Source organism: Serinus canaria, chromosome 3, assembly GCF_022539315.1.
Source record: "Serinus canaria isolate serCan28SL12 chromosome 3, serCan2020, whole genome shotgun sequence".
NCBI classification, from domain to species: Eukaryota; Metazoa; Chordata; class Aves; order Passeriformes; family Fringillidae; genus Serinus; species Serinus canaria.
In genome coordinates, this window is record NC_066316.1 from 76,642,558 (window position 1) to 76,664,825 (window position 22,268).

At 34.7% G+C, this 22,268-nt stretch overlaps 1 protein-coding gene across 8 annotated transcripts in view; it reads left to right on the top strand.

The window, feature by feature from the left end:
* The window catches only part of MAP3K7 (mitogen-activated protein kinase kinase kinase 7), a 48,023-nt gene that overhangs the window by 15,856 nt on the left and 9,899 nt on the right, over positions 1-22,268 (top strand). For 2 of the 8 annotated variants that reach the window (XM_050972118.1, XM_050972120.1), the window contains 9 exons: positions 427-551; positions 4,133-4,261; positions 6,331-6,461; positions 6,868-6,949; positions 8,112-8,263; positions 8,844-9,003; positions 11,384-11,422; positions 11,585-11,665; positions 17,883-17,950. In XM_050972118.1, the coding sequence (XP_050828075.1) occupies positions 427-551; positions 4,133-4,261; positions 6,331-6,461; positions 6,868-6,949; positions 8,112-8,263; positions 8,844-9,003; positions 11,384-11,422; positions 11,585-11,665; positions 17,883-17,950 (967 nt within the window). The remainder of the gene's footprint in view (positions 1-426; positions 552-4,132; positions 4,262-6,330; positions 6,462-6,867; positions 6,950-8,111; positions 8,264-8,843; positions 9,004-11,383; positions 11,423-11,584; positions 11,666-17,882; positions 17,951-22,268) is intronic. The other 6 variants (XM_009093563.4, XM_009093570.4, XM_050972119.1 and 3 more) reach the window with 5 other exon arrangements.

A 22,268-nucleotide genomic window follows, 5' to 3' on the forward strand; every position in this document is an offset into this window, starting at 1 on the left:
CAGGTTTGATTTAGAGAGTTCACTTGTAGCTTCAAGTGCTTCCATTTAAATAAATTGCTACATTGATTGACATTGGTGGGAGTCTTGATTGTTCTTCTTTTGGTAAAATTGCTACAACACTTACTGGTTTTCAGCCCCTGCCATCTGAAAGTCTACTTTTGTCAGTATATGCTTAATGGTTTACTATGGCTAAAGATATTTATTTAAGACCTAGCATCTAGAAATATTAATAAATTACATGATATATTTGGTTACTTTAAAATATGTAATATGTTCACATTAGAACAAATTACCTTCTTTATTTCCCAGATTATAAAACAAAGCCCTGAGATACAGAGCCTTAGATATTCACCTATATTAATGATAGTTGTTGGGATTAAAAAAAAAAAAAAAAAGTGGTTTAATATCCTTTTTCTTCTTTGACAGTTTGCTCTTGGTAGCTGGGGGGACAGTTCTAAAAATCTGTGACTTTGGTACTGCCTGTGATATTCAAACACACATGACCAACAACAAAGGAAGTGCTGCTTGGATGGCACCTGAAGTTTTTGAAGGTAATAAAAATTCAGTGTTAATATTACATTTTATTTAAAGGGATTCAACTGTGAATTAAAGTGGTGTAAGAATAAGAGTGTCATGTAGTCTTTAAAATAAAGTTTACTAAAGTTGCGGTGACAACTGAAAGAGTTTTGGCATAAGTCTAACGTTTATTAAACAATCTCTACAAGTATCAAATAATTGTGCAGAGGTTTGAAGAGCAGCACTGAACCAATTCTCTCATGTTATTATTAGATATTTATTTACGTGAAGATGTAGAACCTTTATTTGTCATTGATGAGATTTTGCATGAGGAGTACCTTTAGACAGCAGCAGTTCCTTATTTTGTAAGTCAGTAAAATACAGCCAGAGGGCTCTTTCCCCACAATTTTGCTGTTTCTAAGATTCTTAAATAATTTCAAACTCTTCTGTCATTTAAATACTGTCACTACTTTCACTCCCTACTCTGATTAGCTTTTAACTTTAGAATTTCCCTGTTAGAGTCTCTAAATTGAACATAATTGCTTTCTTTTTTCATCTCTCACTTTCTTGTAACTCCCATCTTCATCTGCTTTTTTGTGTAATCTAGAGATTTGATGTACTTCCTCTTTCCTACATACTGAGGAACTTCTTAATACCAGTTAATTTGGTTAGGTAGAAAAACAAAGCTATTTCTTGGAGTGTAATTGGGGAAGACTGATGATACTTGACAATTAGATACCTGTAATTGCTGCATGATTATCAGAGAAATAAACCCATAGATATTAAATTGCAGACTAAACACCTTTTAATCTGTCTGTACCTTAATTATCAATGCAATTTGGCAATGGTCTGGAAAAGTCAACCTCCTGCTTTAGGAAGCAGGTGCCCTTGATTTGATATATTTGGCAAGTGCCTATGTGCAGCAGTGGTTTCCCAGATTCTGGATCCAGGTGGCCTCTTTCCTTTTTACTGTCCTTATTCCAGAGACTGTCCATATACAGTTTTAGGATTCCTCTCAAACATCACCTTTGGAACTTTTGTTTGAAGGTACCATTTTCTTCCACATACTGCTTAGAGTACCAGCTGAAGGGCTGTTTGTTTCACTGAGATGCCTGAAAATTTTCCATTATGTCATTTTATATTCAGGCACTTCCTCTATTTTTTTAGCAGTACTGCTTCTTTTCTTAGCACTTGTTTTCTATTAAATTAAATTGTATAAATAGGAGACTTTTTTTTCTTTTAGAAATAAGTAATTGAACAATCAGTGTTAAAGATAGATTTTTTTTTTTTGTGAAAAATGAAAAATCTTAATATTAAATGGATATAAATAAGTGTATTGTAGTAGGGATTTACAGTTCATATCCTAGTTCCTCTAGTGTATGAATCCAGCCAGGTAGAAAGAAACCTTGTATTGCAGTTATTGTTGGACAGCACAAGAAGCCTTCAGTTTACAGTTGTTTTATGTGCTCTTAACTGAAAGCATTTACTGATAAATAGACAAAGCATTATAAGAACACAAGTATCAAGGACAGGAAAGAATCTAGTATGATGCATCTTCTACAATGCAGCATATCAAATTACTCTTGGAGCCGTCATTAAACTACTAAAAATAACCACTTTAAAGGGCAAAATTGTTAAAAATTTCTTTGTTTGTGTTACTGCATCAGAAATCAACAATGGAGTAAAGGTTAATATTAATTTGGTGCTGTTCTAGTACTAAGGTTTCTAGGTGAGAACAATAAAGGCATGAGAAGCATCTGTTGCAGAACATGGTGCTTAGTGAGTGAACTAGTTACTGTAATGTTAAGAATTTTTCCCCCATTTTAAACCTAAAGCTTTAGGGCATCTAAAGCCTTGTACAGATCAAGTAATCTAAATGAAATTAATATGCTATAGATCAGGATGAAGTAAAAGAGAGCAATTCCAATATAAGAACTCCCACTAGAAGAAACTATTAAAAAAAATTAAATTGGTTTGGAATAATAAGGAAACAATACTGAATACTTTCTCACTTCTTTTGGACTCTCATTTTTGAATTAGTACAAGACTTCTCAGCCATAAAGCAGAATTCTGTTGCTCAAAAAGGGGAGTAGTACTACTTTAGTTTTATTGGCTGTGTGTTACAGAAGTTCTGTGACTGCATAGATTAGACTGTTTTGCTTTCCTTAGTGATCTGCTATTGTTTGCATGACTTTTTTCTCCCAGCATCTTTGAAAATAAGCTGACTGATAAAGCGGACTTTTTCTTCTTCATACCTTTTGAACTCATTAGCCACATTCAGCTACTTTGATACATGTATAAAGAGTTTTTGAGATCCACATTCTTAGAGAGTTTTGTAAAGTCCAGATTAGTCTCTTCACTTAAAGAGGGCTTGTGGTTCATGCTGTGGCCTGCTTCTTGTGTTTGCCTGGCAAACTGGCTGGACTGGAATAACTGACCAGAGAACAGGCTGTTTGCCTTGCAGTTTGTCAGAAGTAGGGGGGCAGAGGAAGTTGACTCACAGGTAGTGGATGGAGCCTGTTGCAGCTATTGCTATATGGTGGGTATTCACATGGAACTAGACTTCTTTAATTCCACTGTTACTGAAATGATTAGTCTGAATAATGCTTTCTGATTAGGTATAAACAAAAAAAAAAAAAATCTCTCAGCCACAATATGCCAATTTTAATTTTTGTTTGAAGATAGGTGAGCAAATCTCCTGTAATTCATATCCGTACATTTATCCCCATGTCATTAGTCATTCACATTTCTTGTTAGCATTTGCATGAGTTATGGTTACAAAGCATACATTCTTTCTTTGTAGTCTCTGAACATTTTTATTTATTATTCTATGTCTCCAGCCTGTCTTCAGCACCTTAGGAGTCTTAGAAATATTGAATTTACAGTCAAATAATTTTAATTAAGTAATGACATTACAAAAAGAATAAGAATAATAAACAAGGAGGAAATAAGATGGTGAGGAATTGAGGACTCTTCTGTTTTGTTCGTGTGGTAACTTAGTAGTTCTTCTGAAGACCTGTAATTAAATAAGAGTAATGGATATGACAGATGTTATTGGCTGGCGCATTGTGACTAAGGTTGGAAGAAGTGAATTGAAGAATATTTAGAGTAAGCAAACATAATCAATTAAACCCTGAATGCAAGAGATTTTTAAAACCTAATAAATTGCAGTTTATGCTATATGAGAAAAGTGATGCATTTTATCCTTTCAAGATGACTCCAAATGAAAAGGATTGATTCCCAGAGAGGGGCATTCTTAACAGCCATACTGTCAAGTGATTTCAGACTTAAGTTAGCATGAATCAGCCTGCTTTTAGAAAACTGTTTTTTCTCTGCAAAATAAATCTGAAGTAAAAGTAAGTATGTAAAGCTAATTATTTATTGGAGCAAGCTGCCCAAGGGAGTGGTGGAGTCAGCATCTCTGGAAGCATTGAAGAAGTGACGCAGCATGACACTTAGAGCCGTGGTTTAGTTGACATTATGGTGTTTAGTGAAAGGTTGGATTCAGTGCTCTTGGAGCTCTTTTGCAACCTGATTCTATGATCTGCTCAAACTATATTGCTTTTTGACGTGTTACATAGAAAAGAGTCAAATTATATTGATGGCTTTCTTCCAGGTAGCAATTACAGTGAAAAATGTGACGTTTTCAGTTGGGGTATTATTCTCTGGGAGGTAATAACCCGTAGGAAACCTTTTGATGAGATTGGTGGTCCAGCTTTCCGAATAATGTGGGCAGTTCACAATGGTGAGTTGAAAATACTTTATTGCATTTGAAGTTGTGTAAATGACCTATAAATTTGCTAAACACTCTTAACTGTACAGCTTTAAATTACTAGTGTTTCCATTTTGTGCTGCATTGAATATGCATTCTTGTCGCAAAGACTAAACAGTTAGACACTGCCACTTTGTGTCAGTGTAGGTTTTGAGTTACTTGTCTGCTACAGTGTTTGCTACATGTAACTGGTGTATGAACAAAGAAGGATAAAGAGTAATGTCCTCTTTATTACAACACTCCATTTTAAAAGTTATCTGAGAAGAACCTCTTACCTGGCTGAATGATGGTTTTATTAGCTACATTGTCTTTCTTTTGCCTTTTTTTATAACTAAACATCTACAAGAAATGTGTAACTTTAAATAACTTAACATGTGTTTAGAAATCTTAGAAACTGTGAAACCTCCTCCAGGACCATTAGGCATTAAAAATGTTACTTTTGTTTTTCATCTGTGGTGTTTTGGGGTTTGTCTTTTTTATTCTGCTGTTTGAATGGTTTTACCTTTTTGCCTAGGTACCTGCACTCATGGAGCAGCACTCTACTGTGCTAGGTGCCATACAGAACAGATTTTCAGGAGCTTAGACTATGAACAGGACACAGTGGTTGTGTTCAAATGGACTGCTTTCTCTAAAGCAGTAGTATAACATTGCTCAGTGTAGTAGAGTAGACTGTAGTGTCTTCATGCTAGAGGTGTAACTTTTTTACTGCTGTGTTTTTAGGTACCATGGCAAAACAATTTTTTGAGTAATAAAGTAATGATAGTGAAGTAGTTCAGTGAATGTCTGCAAAGAGTTTCTGCAGTTTGTGAGAGACAACATCAAGGCGAGCACCAACTCAAGCAATGAAGGCTGGTACTCTGCCTGAGTGTCATTGCTTCAGTAGTAAATGATAGAAGCATAAGGTGAGCACAGGCATATCCTATTCAAAGAGAATGGGGCAGACAGAGACAGAATCAATGAATAATATAGTCTTAATAATACATATAGAGAGATGTTTGCAAATGCCATTTTTGAATGAAGAATGAGATTCTCCCATTTTTCAAGGACACTGGACATTGAGATTAGGAGTGATAAGTGCCTTGCATAAAAGCATTTACTGTAAAACTAAGTGTAAATCTAGTACTAAATTAGGAAGCCTCACTAAGGTGTGGGAGTATACTTTAAAATTCACTATCTGTACCTACTTTTGCTTTAAAATTTTATCTTCTTTATATTTTTCCATTTTCTTTTTCCTTTTTCTTAAGAAGGAAGTGTTAGTGCACTTCATCTCACTTAAAACTATTGTGGCATTCTTACTTGATATATTACTTGTTCTGTTTAATATATTCTGAAATAATTACTTTCTTTGCAAGCCATCACTGTGTCTCATGTATCCAGCACAACTGGTTGTCCATTAATTGTTCTCAGAGAAATTGTAATAAGAGGAGGAACTTGAAGCAAAAACCAGCTGAATAGTTATACAATAGTTAAAGTAAAATGTTATTAAAAATGAGTATAGACCATGAAAAAGTCACACAAAATTGGTAATTCCAGAGCCTGATAATTTTTCAGGATGTTCTTAGGAGCAGCTTTCAAAAATACTTTAAGTCTTTTGGGTTTTTCTGTTTGTTTGTTTTGTTTTTTGGTTTTTTGAGGGTTTTTTTGTTTTGACTTTTTTTTTTCTTGTGAATGCAGCATTAGGAACCAAAGACTGTTATTATTTGCTTCCTAGTTTGGCCTAGAACTTTATTCTTCAGAAAGGAGTAACATTTCATTACCCTTTGTAATATGCTGTATTTGGTCAGTCAGTGAATGTATTCAAACCTGTACTGAAAGAAAAGTTTAAATTTTTTTCTACTGCTGCTGTGTAGTGCGAAGGAACTTTTCTTGTCAGTTTTTGTTTGTGAGAGAGAAAATAAGGTACAAGCCAGTTCATCCAGGTTACAATTAATTCTGCCTTTTCCTTTATTTATTTAGCAAAATACTGGGGAGAGATCAGACACTTTCAGTTGTTTTAGAGTCTGTTTAGAAAGTTTAAAAGTGTTTTCTAATTTCAATTGCAGGTACTCGGCCACCACTGATCAAAAATTTACCTAAACCAATTGAGAGTTTAATGACCCGTTGTTGGTCCAAGGATCCCTCACAACGGCCATCCATGGAGGAAATTGTTAAAATAATGACACACTTGATGCGGGTATAAAAATTTATTCAAGTATTTTAAACATTTCTTAAACTTTTAAGCTGGAAAATTCATGTACAAAAGTTATGCCTTTCAGTCCACTCCAAAGGTGGGCTTGCATGTTTTGACAAAAATTATCATGTTATTGAAGGAAAATAATTTGTCATATATATATATATATATATATATATATTCCCTCTTTGAAGGGTATAATAACTCATAATAGATTTGAGAAAATAAACACAGTCGTAGGTGTATCTAATGTATTACATCATTAAAAATAATTGCATTCCTTTTTCTTCTGAATAAATTATTATAAATGTGATATATAATTTACACTTATAAGTTATCAGGTGCAATTTAAATAGTTTTAAAACAACTGTAATTACTTTTTTATTCAGTAATTACTCTTTGTTCACAGTACTTTCCAGGAGCTGATGAACCTCTGCAATATCCTTGCCAGTATTCAGATGAAGGCCAAAGCAACTCTGCCACTAGCACAGGTACATATGAATAAGTTAGAGAAAAAGAACAGCAACATGAAATGATGCAGATAGATTATAAAGCACATTCTTACATTGATTTTGAACTCAAAATGGAAGATGCTTCCAAAATCTTAAGCATCAGCAGACCCCATTTATTTTGTTAATACCTCATACCACATCGTATTTAGTGTTCTCAGTCAAATGGTTTTGCTGAAGTGTACTTGTAATGAAGAAAAACCTTATAATAAAATCTGTCTCCAAATGCCCAGGTTTAATGTCTCCATTTTTTCCCCATGAATGTTGCTAGCAAGTGCTACTCTTTTACTCATATGTAATGTTTAAGAGTTGAAAGCTGCATCTGATTTAAGTTGCAATCTCTGCAATTTAAACTTGCACTTGTTTTATGATAAGTTGCAGTAAATACAGTAATTTAAAATAAGTGCAAGAAAAATCACTAGAAATTTCAGTGGATGCAACAAAATGTGGGCTAGACTTTCAGGCAGTTTTGCCCTCAAAGAAATCCTTTTAATAATAATAATAAAACATCATTTCGTTTCCTTGTTGTTTAGAGTACATTTTTTTCCACTTAAGTAGTTTTTCATTTTACATGTCTTCAGCTTCCTCTGCTTGGTTGAATTATTTTCTATCACCAAAGAAATTGCTGCTATTTTGGATAAAGCTTCACTGACTACTTTGCAGCTTAGTGATCTTTATATTAAAAAAATCTTTGCAGCTTTAGCATTTCACTAACTTTACTAGTTTTTCTCCACCTCTCAGCACATGATTTTAAGTGAATTTATCACTTCAAACTATGAATAGATATCGACTGATATTTTTCAGGTATTTGTGCTGCTCTGTGGTTAATGATGGTCTTTGTCTTTAATTGTAAATGAGGTTGCTGTTGTGTTGTTCATATAACAGCTACCCTAGAAATTTCAAAGAGAGATAAAGATTGACTTCAGAATGTTATCATAGTATTTAGATACATTTTCTTTTTTCACTCCTCTTGCTTCTTACACTAATTGATCTGTAGCAGTCTTGCTACTTGTCTTTCATTAAAAGTTTTCAAAAGTGTTGCTTTAAAGGCAAGTTAGACATCTGAGAGCTTTTCTGTGAAGAGATTCACGTCAGTATTTTTAGTGGACATTCTCAAATGCTTTTGCTTGTTACTGGTTTCTAGGTTCATTCATGGACATCACTTCTACGAACACAAGTAACAAGAGTGATGCTAACATGGAGCCAAGTGACTTCCAAGGAGCTTCTACCAATGACACTATTAAACGATTAGAATCAAAATTGGCACAGCAAATCAAAAATACAGCCAAGCAGCCGGTAAGCCGACGTGTGCAATTTTGAACCATGGTAACAAAATGGACATGTGTAGACATAAGTGTTGTGTCTGCTCTGAAACATGTGTCCTCATTCAAAATAGTGCAAAATTTGATCCAGTCAGTTATAGGTGAAGAATATAGAAGAAAAGGGACAGAAAAATGCTGTATGGTGCCAAAAAGGTAAACTGGAAGGCTCTAATTTTAATCTAATAAATCCCTTTAAATACATTGGAGTATGTTTGAAAATTGGTTCCTTAATTTATAACCAAAATACTAGTATGACATGAAGGGATTAAATATTTTAGGTGAATTTTGAAGTAGAATTCAAGTAGAATGCAAAAATACAAAGATTGTCTTATGACAATATTGGCCTAATTCTGCTGATTTTTTTATCTGTATGAAGTTAGATTATTTTCAAAGCTGCAGATATTTCATTTGTATATACCAATAATAGTTAAATTAGTGCCATTTATTATGTTGTGAATTTTAAATCTTGTCCCTTTGAAAATGCATATTGTAGAAACATACTGGTGCATAATATGTGCAGAATTTTGTTTTCACAAAGTGTGACTGTTAAACAGGGTGACCCTGGCCGTTTGAGTTTGCCCCCTTCTCGTGGGAGCAGTGTTGAGAGTTTGTCAGATGTTCGCGCACGACCACCGTCCGCCCTTGTTGCTGGAGAAGCCAAAAGGATGAGCGCTGACATGTCTGAAATAGAAGCAAGAATAGCTTCCATCACAGGTAAAATTTAATGATGTTTGGGGAGTAAACTAAAGAACTGGAAAGAAATAAAGGAGGAAGGAAAATGTAAAACATGCATAGTCTTATAGAAGGTTGACAATAGTAGCCATCTGAAAATACTTGAAGTTTTCCTGTAGTCTTGATTGTCCTTTATTAATTGTGGGGGGAAAATGCCTTTATTTATGGTTATACACTCAGCAAGACTGAGTATTTTAATGGAGTATTTTAAAGGTGTTAGAGATTTTATTGAATTTGATTTTTACCTTTTTTAAAAAAGCGTTATGAGTCTTCTGATTATCAGTCCTATTCCAAATGCACAACTTTGTCCTTTTTATCTGAAATTGTGTTATTACATCTCTGCTAGCATAATTATTTATTTAATAACATTTTCTTCAGGGTTGTCTCTATAATACTTTTGAAAATAAGAGGTAGGTTTAAAGTTCATGTTCCCAAATAAGTTTAAAAATCCACTGTGACAGATTCCAAAATGAGAAACGTAATTAGACTTTATTCACCAGGTTGAGAAAGTATTGTCTTTTGTTAAAATAAAGCTACAGGTGTTTTGCCAGGTTTCCTTCAGATATAAACTGTCATATATAAACCTCAAATCTTTGAGAGAATTAAAATTTATCTGTAAGTATAAATACATAATTTTATGGTGAAAGCAATCTTGATTCATCACAGAAGAGTGAATTAATAAAAATGTGTACACTTGGCAAACACTTTCTTGTCTCTTTTCTTCATCAAAGACACTGTTCGTTAATATATGTAAACTTCAGGTTTTAAGTTCCATATGTGAAAGTTTTTTGTGTTATGGTATATAAGCACAGATTTAAATAATTAAGCAAAATTTCTTTGGTTAGTTCAGGGTTATTTAGCTGTTTGAGTGTTTTTATACCAATATGAAAATTAGGGTAGTCAAGTAGCAGCAATTAATAAGAAATTATGCATCCAAATTCTGGCTTTCTTGTGCACCATGGCTATTTCATTTTTGTTCTTCATTGTATTATGATTACTCCAGGATCTTGTTTTATTAAATACTGAAGTACTGAAATAATATTTATCTTGCCCTAATTTTTTTTTTTTACTTTAATGTTTTTATTTTAAAACCTTATTCCAAAATCTGTCTTTTGTATTGTCAGTCTTTGACTGGATGACTGTGTAGCACATCTCACCCTGAATATCTATAATGGTTTCTTAACACAGAAGGTAGCTGTGTACTTATCTGGTAATAACACTGCTCTGGTTTTATTTTAAAACATGTCAGGACTCACTTTGGTCACTGACATTCTTAATGTAACTTTTTGACATTATCAGAGATAGCCTGGCCCTCCTTTGAACGAGTTTTTAATTTTCCTAATTTCTCTTCTTTAAGTACATTGCTCTGAAATAATAATTACTATTCAAAATAATCTAAGGGCTTTTTGGTGGTTTTTTATTATGACTGTAGGGTTTCTTTTTCTTGAAATAAAAGCACATATTGAACATACTATTTTTGGTTTGGGGTTCTTTGGATAATTTTTGGGAAATCACTTCATGCAGTAATGGACTATGAGAAATGAGGTCAAGCACATCTGACCATAACTTTTTCAAAAAGAGGTGAAACAGCACTGTATTGGTTTCTTTTTTCAATCTTGTTAACTGTGTGACAGAAATAATATGCTGTGAACCTGAAAAAAAATTGCATGGCTGGGTGAGGATTGGGATGTTGTTAAATCAAGTTGAAAATTATTTAATCTTGTTCCATCGTCCTCTAGATTAATTACGTAATGAGTAAATCATGTAATGCACATCACCATTACTTACTGAGATGAGTATGCTACAATGTTCTACTTTTGGGAGATGCATTCAGATTTTTCTTTAAATAGGAACTATTTATCTTAAACTACAGAAGCGGTAAAATAAAAAAAAGTATGATTAGATTTTATTTCAAAGTGTATAATGTTTCTTGAACATTATTCAGAAATTACAAAGCTGGTAGTTATATGCAGTTTTCAAAACAAAAAAATCTTCACTGGTAAAGAGTAGTTACTACAAAAGAGTAACTAGCAGGAATGATTTTCCAATGTAGTAAAAGTAAATATTTTTTCAGAGATAGATGAGATTTGTTTTGAAAGGAAGTGATTTAAAGGAGCAGAAGTACCTAGCTATTAGACTTTTTAATAAAATAATTTGTATCTAACACTAAAGAGAAAATGTTAGTTAAGTTCAGGCTATCAATTTTTTTTTCTGAATGTATAGGTGAATTGAAATAATTTAATTTGTTTTTCATTTGGATAATTACATTTGGTTTTCCCTTCTGTGTTGCCATGCTGCTTTCTGTGTTTGACTTTTGTGTTGCTAACTATAACTAATTACACTGTGTTGTAATGATGGCTAGTTCTGCATTTTTTGCTTTTTAACAGTTGCTTTACTATGTGTAAGCATGAGTGGAAGGCAATGCAGTTTATTCTGCATGACACATTTTTGCATGAACTCTAGTTTAACCAAAAATATGAAAAATGCAGTATTAGGAATTTAATAATTTTGCTCTTGCCATTTTAGTGTTTTGCATGTGTATTGTATATGTGTATTTTTTCAGCCTATTCCAAGCCTAAACGAGGCCATCGTAAAACTGCTTCATTTGGCAACATTCTGGATGTCCCTGAGATCATCATACCAGGTATCGCAGACCAGGTGAACGGGTCAATTGGTTAAGATGCCGGAATAATGATCAGACTGCTGAAATACTTCTTGCTCCAGTTGCTTTAGGACAGGCCCAGAAATTATCCCACTAAATTTTTCATAATGCTCCAGTAAAGAGGAGGATGATATTTTATTACAAACTTACTTTTATCAGTAAATTGTTCAATCTTCTGATCAAATTTACTTCTACTGATAAAGGACTTTTTCCCCTTAAGATCTTGATTTTCAGAGTCTTCTTATAGAGGAAAACTATATATGCAGTCTTCTATTACAGTACCTCATTTGGCAAAAATGGAACTAAGTTGAAAAATTCCTGTCTAGGTAATTGTTTTGCCCTGATCTTTGTTGTGTTTAGGCTCCCATTTTTAATCAGATCATAATAAAAAAAAAAAAAAACTAAGATAAATGATGTACAGAACTTTAAATCCATATGATATTTGTGATTAAAACATTAACACTTAGTCTGTGTAATTCTTATATTTGAGTGCACTTTTCTAGGGCTAAAATGTATGTGCATGAGGTATTGCTGTTGTGTTTAAGTTACTGCCAACTAAAATTACTAGGAGAGGCTTTTGATAGGAAAAAATAATATAATCAGGCACCATGGATGGGAATATCATTTGGGAATTTAATGAATAATTCTCATGTATTCCAAGTCTTTTTTTAGTTAGTAGAATGACATTTTTCTTTCTTTCATTTCATACTTCTCAAAGCCTAAAAATAAGTATAATCAATCCCAAACTGTGATAGGCATACCATTAACAGTATGCAAGTCACTTCAGAGTGATATGTCAGGAGCAGAAGATGAGGAAATGTGAGTGAAAGTATCTAGGAATCCACTAAAAACCGTGGCCCTCCTATTCTAAATTTCTACCATCTGAGGAACTTTCTTTGTAAATCTTGATATTGTTAGGTATCAAAAAGTTGAATGCAAAAGATAATTTTGTACAAATGTTTCTTTCAGATAACTTTATTGAAGGTTACCGTAAAAATACAGACTATGAGAAAGTCGATTCCAAAGAGCAATAGCACCCATAAAAAAGCAAACGTCTTTGGCACTGAGGCTAACAAATTGGCAGAAGAGTTTACTAGAGTAGCTTTCCACTGTAACTTTCAAGCGGTCCTGGCCTGCACTGACATAAATGAAATCCTGAGAAAGCAAGGAAAGCGAAAGTGAAGACATCTGTCCAGTTTCAGTGTTAACTCTTGATGACAGCCTGGTAAATAAGCTCTAGAAGCTAATGAGTGCCTCTTGTCTCTATACACTATCCGCCCATAACAGCATTGGGGCTTCTAAGAAACCCTGAAACTTTTTGGGAGTAATGAAAAACAATGAAATAAAATACAATGTTGTTTTCACAAAACAGATTGTATTGTACCAGTCTATTGGTTTCTTAGTTAAGCAGTGGCAGGCATTAAAAATTCTTCACCTGGTCCATTTTAATTGAACTTGACAGGATGGTAATTTCAAGAATTTGGAATACATATGAAAGAAATAGAAACCTGTAGAGATAAAAAAATGTATAGGGTTGGAGCAAGCATATTAAGGAGTTTTCTCAAAATTTATTCCCAAAGTATTTAAGTGAAATGAGTTTGAGTTAATGCTTTGTCAGAAGCAACTGTTCATTAAGAGGAGGATTAGAGTATCACATAGGGAGAATTTTGCTGTGACTGAATAGAAATAGGATAAAATCCAGGGTCATGCACTAACAACAATTTCTATTAATAAGATGACATGAGATCATAGCACATGCATGCAGATTAATTCCAGGTAGTATGAGCCACAAATCTAATGTAGTTGTGAAAAACTGTGAAATCTTAAGGTGCATTTCCAGGAAAGATAAAGAAGCACTGACACTATTACTGGCCCTTGTTGAGTTTGAATCAGGAATTGAACATACTGTTCTGGTCAGCCATATAAAAGAAACATACATGCACTCAAATAATATGAAGAAGAGTTACTAGGATATGAAGGGTATAGAGAGTATAAAAACAAATCTGAAAGCGTGGCTTTTTTTAGCTCACAAAGTGGAAGCTGAGAATGAATAGTTATTTTCTACAGATGAATCTGCTGCTAAGAACTAGGAAGAGATAGCTCCTTAAGCTAAAAGACAGTATTGGCACTACAGAAAAAATATGTAAATTGTCTGCAAATAAATCTGGGCTTTATATTGAAAATTTTCTGGTTGTCAGAACAGCTTTCCACTAATAATCCCAAAGCCAGAAAAAAATGAGATTAATCATTACATGACAGAACATGATCATCTGCCCAGTAAACTAATTATATTCATCTGTATATTTCTCACTTCTTTCCTTTCTTTGCTCTTTCAGCACAAGGCTCTCAGTTCTGGCCTCTGAACACACTTTTTACTTTCTAGACCCCTAAGCTTCCAAGACCCCCAAACTGTCACCACCGTCTCAATCCCACCCAGTTATGTTCCATACTACTTCTGCCACAGACCCAGCTCCTCCGGACTTCCCTGGGCACGTCCCTCGGTGGGGCAAGCAGCTCGTCCCTGTCCTTGGAGCCGCACAAGTGCCGGTCTGTGCTGCTGCCTGGAGTTGTGCTGAGCACATGGTAGAGCAGCTGCTGCCCGGAGAGGGGAAGCACCAGGCAGGCATGTTACCATGAGTCAGCTGCTTTGGGCAGGGCTATTTTGGAAGTATGAGCGCTACATCTGCTATCATTGGGGGTTTTCGTAATGCGTTGCCTCAACTGCATTTCGTCCATGAACTGATTATGCTTCCAAGGTCGTAAAATACATACTTTATCAATTAAAGGTAAAGAATATTGTCAGAAGGGGAAGTTTTTAGAATATATTTGCTCTTCTTTCTAAGTACTATAAGAGTGAAGAAAGCTATTTGTTCATTTAAGATGTTATTTTGCGTTACTAGCTTACAAAACTTAAAAACTGAAAGATGGGTCAGAAACTTCCTCCTTTGTGTAACAACTTAGCAAATGAGTTTGCAGTGGTGGTATCCTGTAACCAGATAGCCTAGTGATGTATCAGTTCTTTTTTCATTTACAGTATGTATAGTACAGGTTATAAGCACCAACGTTATTTTTATATACCTATTTATATATAAAAAATTAAAGCCCTCATAAGTACAAAAGGTTTAAGTATCTTTATGTTTAAAGAAACAAAAAAAATCTGAATTCTAGTTTGTATACTTTTTTGGTAGAAACCATTCAAGCAGCATCTAGCAAATATACCTACAAGTACAGCCTTCTCTTCACTGGCAATGTTAGACATCTCGTGCATTTAGCATGTGTGCATTTGGCTTTGTAATTTTGTCATCTGAAACTGTGCCACAGCATTACAATTTTCATAGCATTGACACTGCATAAATGACTACTCAAAATAGACACATTTTGTGTAGAGGGTCTTTAGAAGGTGGATAGGAATTGTGGATGCTGTAGGTCTGTAGATTTCTATCTGCTTTTAAAATCAATGTAAAGAAATCCCACCCTTGTCTTCCCAGATCACTTAATTCTTATGGAATTAAGATCAATTTTTTAACTTCTTCAGAAAGTCTTATAGCAGTGTTGCAGTCGCTAATCATCCTGCACTGTGAGAGAGGCTTGAGCCTTGTAGGTGTGTAAGGAAGAGAGAGGACTGTGAGTAAATAAGAAAGTGTAAAAGGAGATGCACGTATCTGCTAAAGGGCAGGGAGAAGAGGTCATAGCTGGTCTGGATATTTGGCGGCTGGGTGGGGGTGGTGATCAAAAGCTTAATAAGTTGTACAATTTATTTTTGCCTAGAGTATGTGGGGCAGGACGTGATGGAAGTTTCCTGTTCCTTTAGAATTTAATTTTAGAAAATAAACAACACTATGTGAAATGGGTTGTTCTGAGGCCATGAAGTATATTTGTGATATTTGCTTTTTAATCTTAAAATCCTGTAAACCACCAAAAGCCTGACACTGTGCATCAAGTTACTGTGGATTAACTTGGGTCCATTTACAAATCTGTTAGTTTTGTAATGAGGAAAAAATATTTTTAAATGGACATAGAGGTAAGAACAAGATCAAAACTGGGAGAGGAAAGCATAAAAAAGTACCCATGATCTTTTCAAATAAATTTTTTTGTTGTGTGGTACAACATATTTTTCAATTGAAATTTGTGTTGAATCTGGAGCAATAAGTATTTGTTGATTCGTAGTCTGTTTCTGCCTTGTTGAAGCTATTTGCCAGATGTCTGCAGTATTATACTAATTAAAATGGCATTGCCTAGTTGAGCTTGCTCTTCCCTCATGCTACTAACTTCAAGATATTTCATTTAAAGGTGTTCATTTTTTACAACAGTAGTTTTGGCCCCTCTTTCCCCCCCACCCCTTCACTTCCCGCAAGGCATTTTCTTTTCTTTCTTGCACCCCACCCTGATTATTTTAACATTTTGGCAGCCATGTTCTAATATTTCAGCAACACATGCAATGGGTTCTTTAAATTCACAAATGTTGCTAATCTGAAATGAGAATTTCAGATATTTTTGCAAGCCTATTTCAGCTGAGCTAATTTTATAACAATGTTGTTGAATAAAATGTGCTCATAATTTTGTATCAGTCGTGGGTGGATTGCACATATGTTGCATATTGAGATGAGCTGTGGCAGCCAGATGAAGTATCCACAGCACAGAATTCTGTTAAACGTATAATCTTGTTTGTTAAACAATTGCATAGAGGAAAAGTTCACTGCAGATGAACAAGTTCAGACATTTTGACATAGATTTGTAATTCACAAGATCCCCATATGAAACTATTAAACTTAGCCATTGTTGCTTAGGTAAGTATATATTTTCCCTGAATTTCAGAAGCAAAATACCAAGACCACAGAACAGTTGCAATTCAAATCTGTTTGTAGTCAGAACAAAAAGTATATTCCTGTTTTAGAATCCTGCTTGACTTTCTTATATGCTTGTTTCTTATAGTACCTTCTATAAATTTTGAAGCATCCTGACAAATTGATAAATTGACAAAGTGATAAAGTGACACCAAGCATTTTGTATTGCTGTTTTGTGGTAGTGTGTTCCTACGTGTAGTAATATATATATTTTAAAACTTTAAGGCTTATTGAACATATCATTCAATATTAAATAGTCTTACATTTTTGTAGTAACTGTTGCAATTCAAAACACGTGTCAGGATAGGCTTGGAGTCCTGGGAATTATGCTGAATGAGAAGTATCCAAAAGGTCAGCAATGTGATGCCTTTTGCAGGGCTGTGAGTGAGCTGCGTTGGTGGCTGAGTGTGGGGCTGCTGGGCGAGGGGCTGCCGTGGCTGCAGTACATGTTTCAGATGCTCCCCTCCAGTAGCAGAGTTACGTAATGCAGAGCTAAGAGCAAGAATTTTGAGCATTGTCAGCTGTTACTCGGGACATTTTGGTGTTTCCTTTTGGACAGCTGACCTGTTCTCAAGAGATAATATAAACAATCACTGTAATAAAAATCAAAGTAGTCAGGGAGATTCTGTTGCATAATCTCCTTTTATTTTTAAGGAGATTTTGTTTCCTGAAAATGCCTTTGATTGCTTGTCAGTGCTAAAATTTAAACTGTTTTATGTAGCTGTCACTGGTGGATAATTGCAAACAGGTGGAAGGAGAAGAGGAAAAGATTACAGCATTGTGCTTTGTAGGTTGATGGTGAGATGTGATTTAGCTGAACGGTCCCCTTTTCACACTTCCCAGAGCATGAGAACAGGACATAGTTTCGTTCCCCTGAAGGAGACAGGAGAGCAGAAGGAAGCGCTTTCGCTTCTTCCTTTTCTTGAGGGGAGCGTCACGCAGGCAGAAGTCCTTGCTGTGTTCCTTGAGCAAGCCAAAGAGCAACAGGTTAAAGCTGGCAGCCTGTTATCTTTGTGGTTTAGCTTTTAGAAATCCCCATAACGTAACGCACTTGAAATAGATGTCGTCATCAGCTCCTGCCCCAAGTACTAAGCCTGACCAAATACATGTGACAGAAGATGGTGGAGTAGAGTGCAGCAGCTATTCATGTGGTAGGAGTGGTTATTGTATTAGGGTATACTTTTTGTTGACAGGCCAGCATGTTTTGAGTTAAAATTCTGCAGCTGTCTCTCCCCCTCTCTCACTTTGTCTCTGTGGATTTGTACAAATTCCAAGCTCCTCTGCAACAGTCGCACCCTTCTTATTTTGTTCTGAATATATTTCACTGGTTTGTTTTTGTTTTGTTTTTTTCCCAGCAGGAAACGGACAGCAGAGGCGCAGATCCATTCAAGATCTTAGTGTTGCTGGAACAGAGTCCAGTCAGGTAATGTCCTTCTCATCTCTTCTTTGCCTTTCAGTAAAGTCAGTACCTAATCTGTACTGGGGAACTGATCTGGAAATCTTCACCTTTGATGCTTTCATAGAAATGATGTGGAAGCTTGGCAGACTGTAGTGTTGTTTGTATTGCATTGAAATGAGATTCCATGAGGGTAACTATGAATGAGCTCAAGATGAGAAGCATTTTCTGTATAGCTTATGCAGTATTTATCACTTTTGTGTACACATGTTTTTTTGTGTGTTGCCTAATTTGGCTGAGGGCACATGTTACACAGGAAAGTCTTTTCATCTTTCTGTATGTAGGAAACAATTGTAATTACTACTTATTGTGTAAAACAGTTATATATAGACTCACTTTCTGCATGAAAATAAAAAGCATGTGCATCAGTACAATAAATGTTATTTATTATCAGTCTCTGAATCCTGAATTGTAAATTACAGACATATCTCTCTATTTCTTGTGAAAGATTTACAGCAGGGTGTTGTCAAAAGTTTTGTTTAAAAAAAAATACTATTTCAAAAAGATATAATAACATCTCTATTTGTGTGGTATTGTAAATGCCATGGTAACAGAGACAGCCGTATGATACATAACATGCTCCTAGTTTCATTTCAGTTTTAAATGAGAAAAGTATAACTAATGCTTTATTCAGATGTGGTTATTTTGTGTTTTTAATTGCTTCAACAATTCACAGCGGCTATTTGGTCCTTAGTGCAAATTGGCAATTTTGACATCCCTACTATTATTTAAGTGTGGGATACTGCTGCTTAGCATATTGATCAGGTTAATTGGGTTTCCTTATTAAACAGCCTAATGCAATAATCTAAAATAAGTGGTAATTCTTGGGGGGTGTAATTATTAGGAAGATAACCTTTGTTTTTCTTTAATTCCATGGAGTATGATAGCCACAAAAACCTCATCAATCCTGTAGGTATTAGTAAATTTACTGTGTACATCTACCAGAAAATAACAAGTCTGCATAATGTATTTTAATATCTTCAGAGAAGACAGGTTTATTAGAAAGAAATTAATCTGCAAAATTTTGGAATTAATTTAGCTTATTCATTTAATTGTAGAATTAAAATTATGCAAGACTTGAGGGAAAAAATTAAGTGACAATACATCAGTTATACCAAACTGTGCTGATTGATGTATGAATATATTTAATTATAGCTTTTTTATTTAAAAGTTTTCATTCTGTTCATTTTAATGAATGGTTGATATTTCAGATTTTCATAATTTGCTTCATATCTTAATAACTATTATAATAATCTTTATTTGAAAGCTGTTCTTCTGCTTGTATGGGTGTTCTTGCTAAATTGTCCTTGAGAACAATTTAGCAGGAGGATACAGAAATTTTGTTTTATGCTTACCTCACCAATATCTCCTGTGGGTCTATAGAAGTACCAGAGTCATATTTTACTTTCTCGCTTCTGATAGTGTATGAATTGGAAATGTAAGTGGAATTACAATTGTCTGTTGCTATCCTCCAGTTTCTTTGGAAACGTGGTAAAATCTGGAAAACATAATATTTTAACATGCATGAAAAATGCAGTTTCAAATATGTTTTTGCACTGTCCATATAAACAAATAATGAATTTTTATCCCCTTTTTGATGTGAGGAGAGATAGAGGAGTCTGCTGAAACTAATGCTAAGTTTTGATGTACACATGCTTGTATATTAAAAAAAAATTGGAAAACAATGAAGAAACAAAGCACAATGTAATTATGCCTAAAGTCTTAAGATTAATCTTCATGGGTTTCTGTACATCTGGACCTCAGTGCTTTGATTTTTTATTATTGATTTTGAGCTACTATCCATATAAGCAATCTGTGAGCCAAAGCAGAAAAAACATCTGAGTGGCATAGCTCTGGTGAGTTTATCCTATCTCCCCATATGCACCATACCATATCTAGGGTATCCTTTCTAATGTGAAAATCCCCTTCCCTCCCTTGATTGCAAACATCCTTCTTCCTCACATTCCATTCTCCCTTACACCCACTCTGAGGCACAGCCTTCTTCACCAAACAGCCATGGCCCCTCTGCTCCCTCACCCAGGCCATGAAAGGTCCTATCCCACTCAAAATTGAAGGATTGCCACGGTGCCTCTTCTCTGGCTTTTAACTATTTGACACAGTAAAACTGATCAGAAATATTTTTACTGAATGTACTTTTCCTGAAAATTGCTGCTGTGTCTGTAGAAAATGGTTCTGTTACTATTACAGGTTTTTAATTAGAAAGGTTTTTCCAAATTAGAATGGAATTTTACTTAAAGTGAAGGAAAACACAAGGCTTGTATATAAACAATCAAATATTTATATAATATATATTTTTAATAGATATATATACAATAAGTATTTAATAATACATATACCAAAGTTTGGGTGCTTACCTGAAAGGGGTAGTCCAAGACTCTTGGTCCTGTGTACCTGTTTGTCTGTTTTCATTTGACCACCTTGTAGGTTTTATGATTCTATGTCTATTTTATGTCTGTGTGCTCTCAAAAGATTTATCTGTGTGGCTTGTATGGCTGACAATTACTATGTTTATGTTGTTGAGACACTTAAGATCCTAACAGTATTGCTCTGACTGGTGTTCTCAACAGCAGACAGTAATAGTGCTTTGCAGAGGATTTTACTACGCAGCATCAACAGTTTAGATAGGAAATTTGCTAGGTCAAGGGTTTTCCATCTTTGGATCAGCTGTTAGAGTGATTTGGTGTTGAGAACACGTGTTCAGGTCTGAATTTTCACAGATTTTAGCACTTGATGACCTTAGCCTGGTCCTTACTCCAAGTGTCATAAGCATCACTAATGCAACTGTCCCTTCTAAAATCAAATGCTACGTTTTCATTTGTTTCTGTCTATATGCTGTGATGCTCTGTTCATTTTTTTTTTTTTTTTTTTTTTTGGAACAGAATTGTTTCTTCTGCCTATTTCCCTGCACATGCACTTTAAAACATTTTAGTGTGTCACCTGTCTAGTTCTATTGTTCTTGTTTAAACACCTTTACATGTGCAGTCTCTTAACTGCAACTATTAATATTTTTGGATATTTCAAGGAACACAGCAAATTGCTATTTATACTGCATGCAATGTTTACAAAAGTTCATGTTTTATATGGATACTGAGAAACATATCTGGCATAATGACCCAAGATCTGCAGGTTGTGATCTGATGCTCAGTGTGGTATCCATCTCCTTGCCTGTGTGTCTTTTATTGGTTTGGTTGTTATGTACTCACCTTTCACAGTACTACCATAAATACCAAAACTACCTACTTCCGCTTTTAAACATTTTTTTTGTTTTGTTTTGGGATTGTTGGCTTTTGGGGGAAAGGAGGTGTTGTAACTGTTGTTGGGCCTTCATAACTTCTACAGTTTACTTTGAAGTGAAAAAAATTGCTGTGTTAAAGAAAGCCATGTACTGATATGAACACTTGAGAAACAAGGTCAGAATGTACATGCCCACATGCATGCAAGCTAAGTGGGATAATCTGGGGATCTGATATTACACAAATGAATCATTCTGTCCATGAGATTGTGAAATTTGTCACAGATGCACATTCGGGTTTTTTTCTCCCTTTTCACAGTAAGACAAAATTCACAGATGAGATGAAGAAACAGGACTAGTAATGATGATTTCTTTAAATCATGTTGCCTGTTTAAATTAAGTTTCAGGGAAGATTATTACTCAGAGTGTGCCCACTTTCCAAGACAGTAAGTCTTTAAAAAATGGAAGCTAAGAATGCCATGTGGGTTTGACCACCTGGCAAAGATGATTTGAGAGTAACCTGCTAGCAAGTCTGGAGGAAGCAAGGATGAAGGGGTAGCAGAAACTGATTGCTAAAGTCCAGACAATGGACTTTACTTGTCAGAGGAGCTGCCATGCAGGTGGCCTAAAGCATCTCACTCAATAAACACTCAAACACTGTAATCTAACCAGTGTTCAGTTTGAGAAACTTCAGCTTCATAGTGCTTTTTAGATATGCTTCAGATGTGATTCCTTCATTTCTGTATCTACTGAATTTCATATAAATAAAGAAATGTGGTTTTGGTTGGTGGACCAAAACAATCTGGTAAAGCCTGAGAGGTTACTGTAACTAGAATATTTCTCAGGTGCCCTTCACTATCCACTGTAGGTACTCACAAATCTCTTTTTGCTTAAAGGACTTTTATGCTGTGTGCTTTCTCAGTCTTCTGATCTTTTACATCAGCAGGGTGTGTTTATCATTCATGTTTGAGGACACTAACAGTAAGGTCAGCAACTTAAACCTTACTTAATATCAACAAAGACTCCAATAGA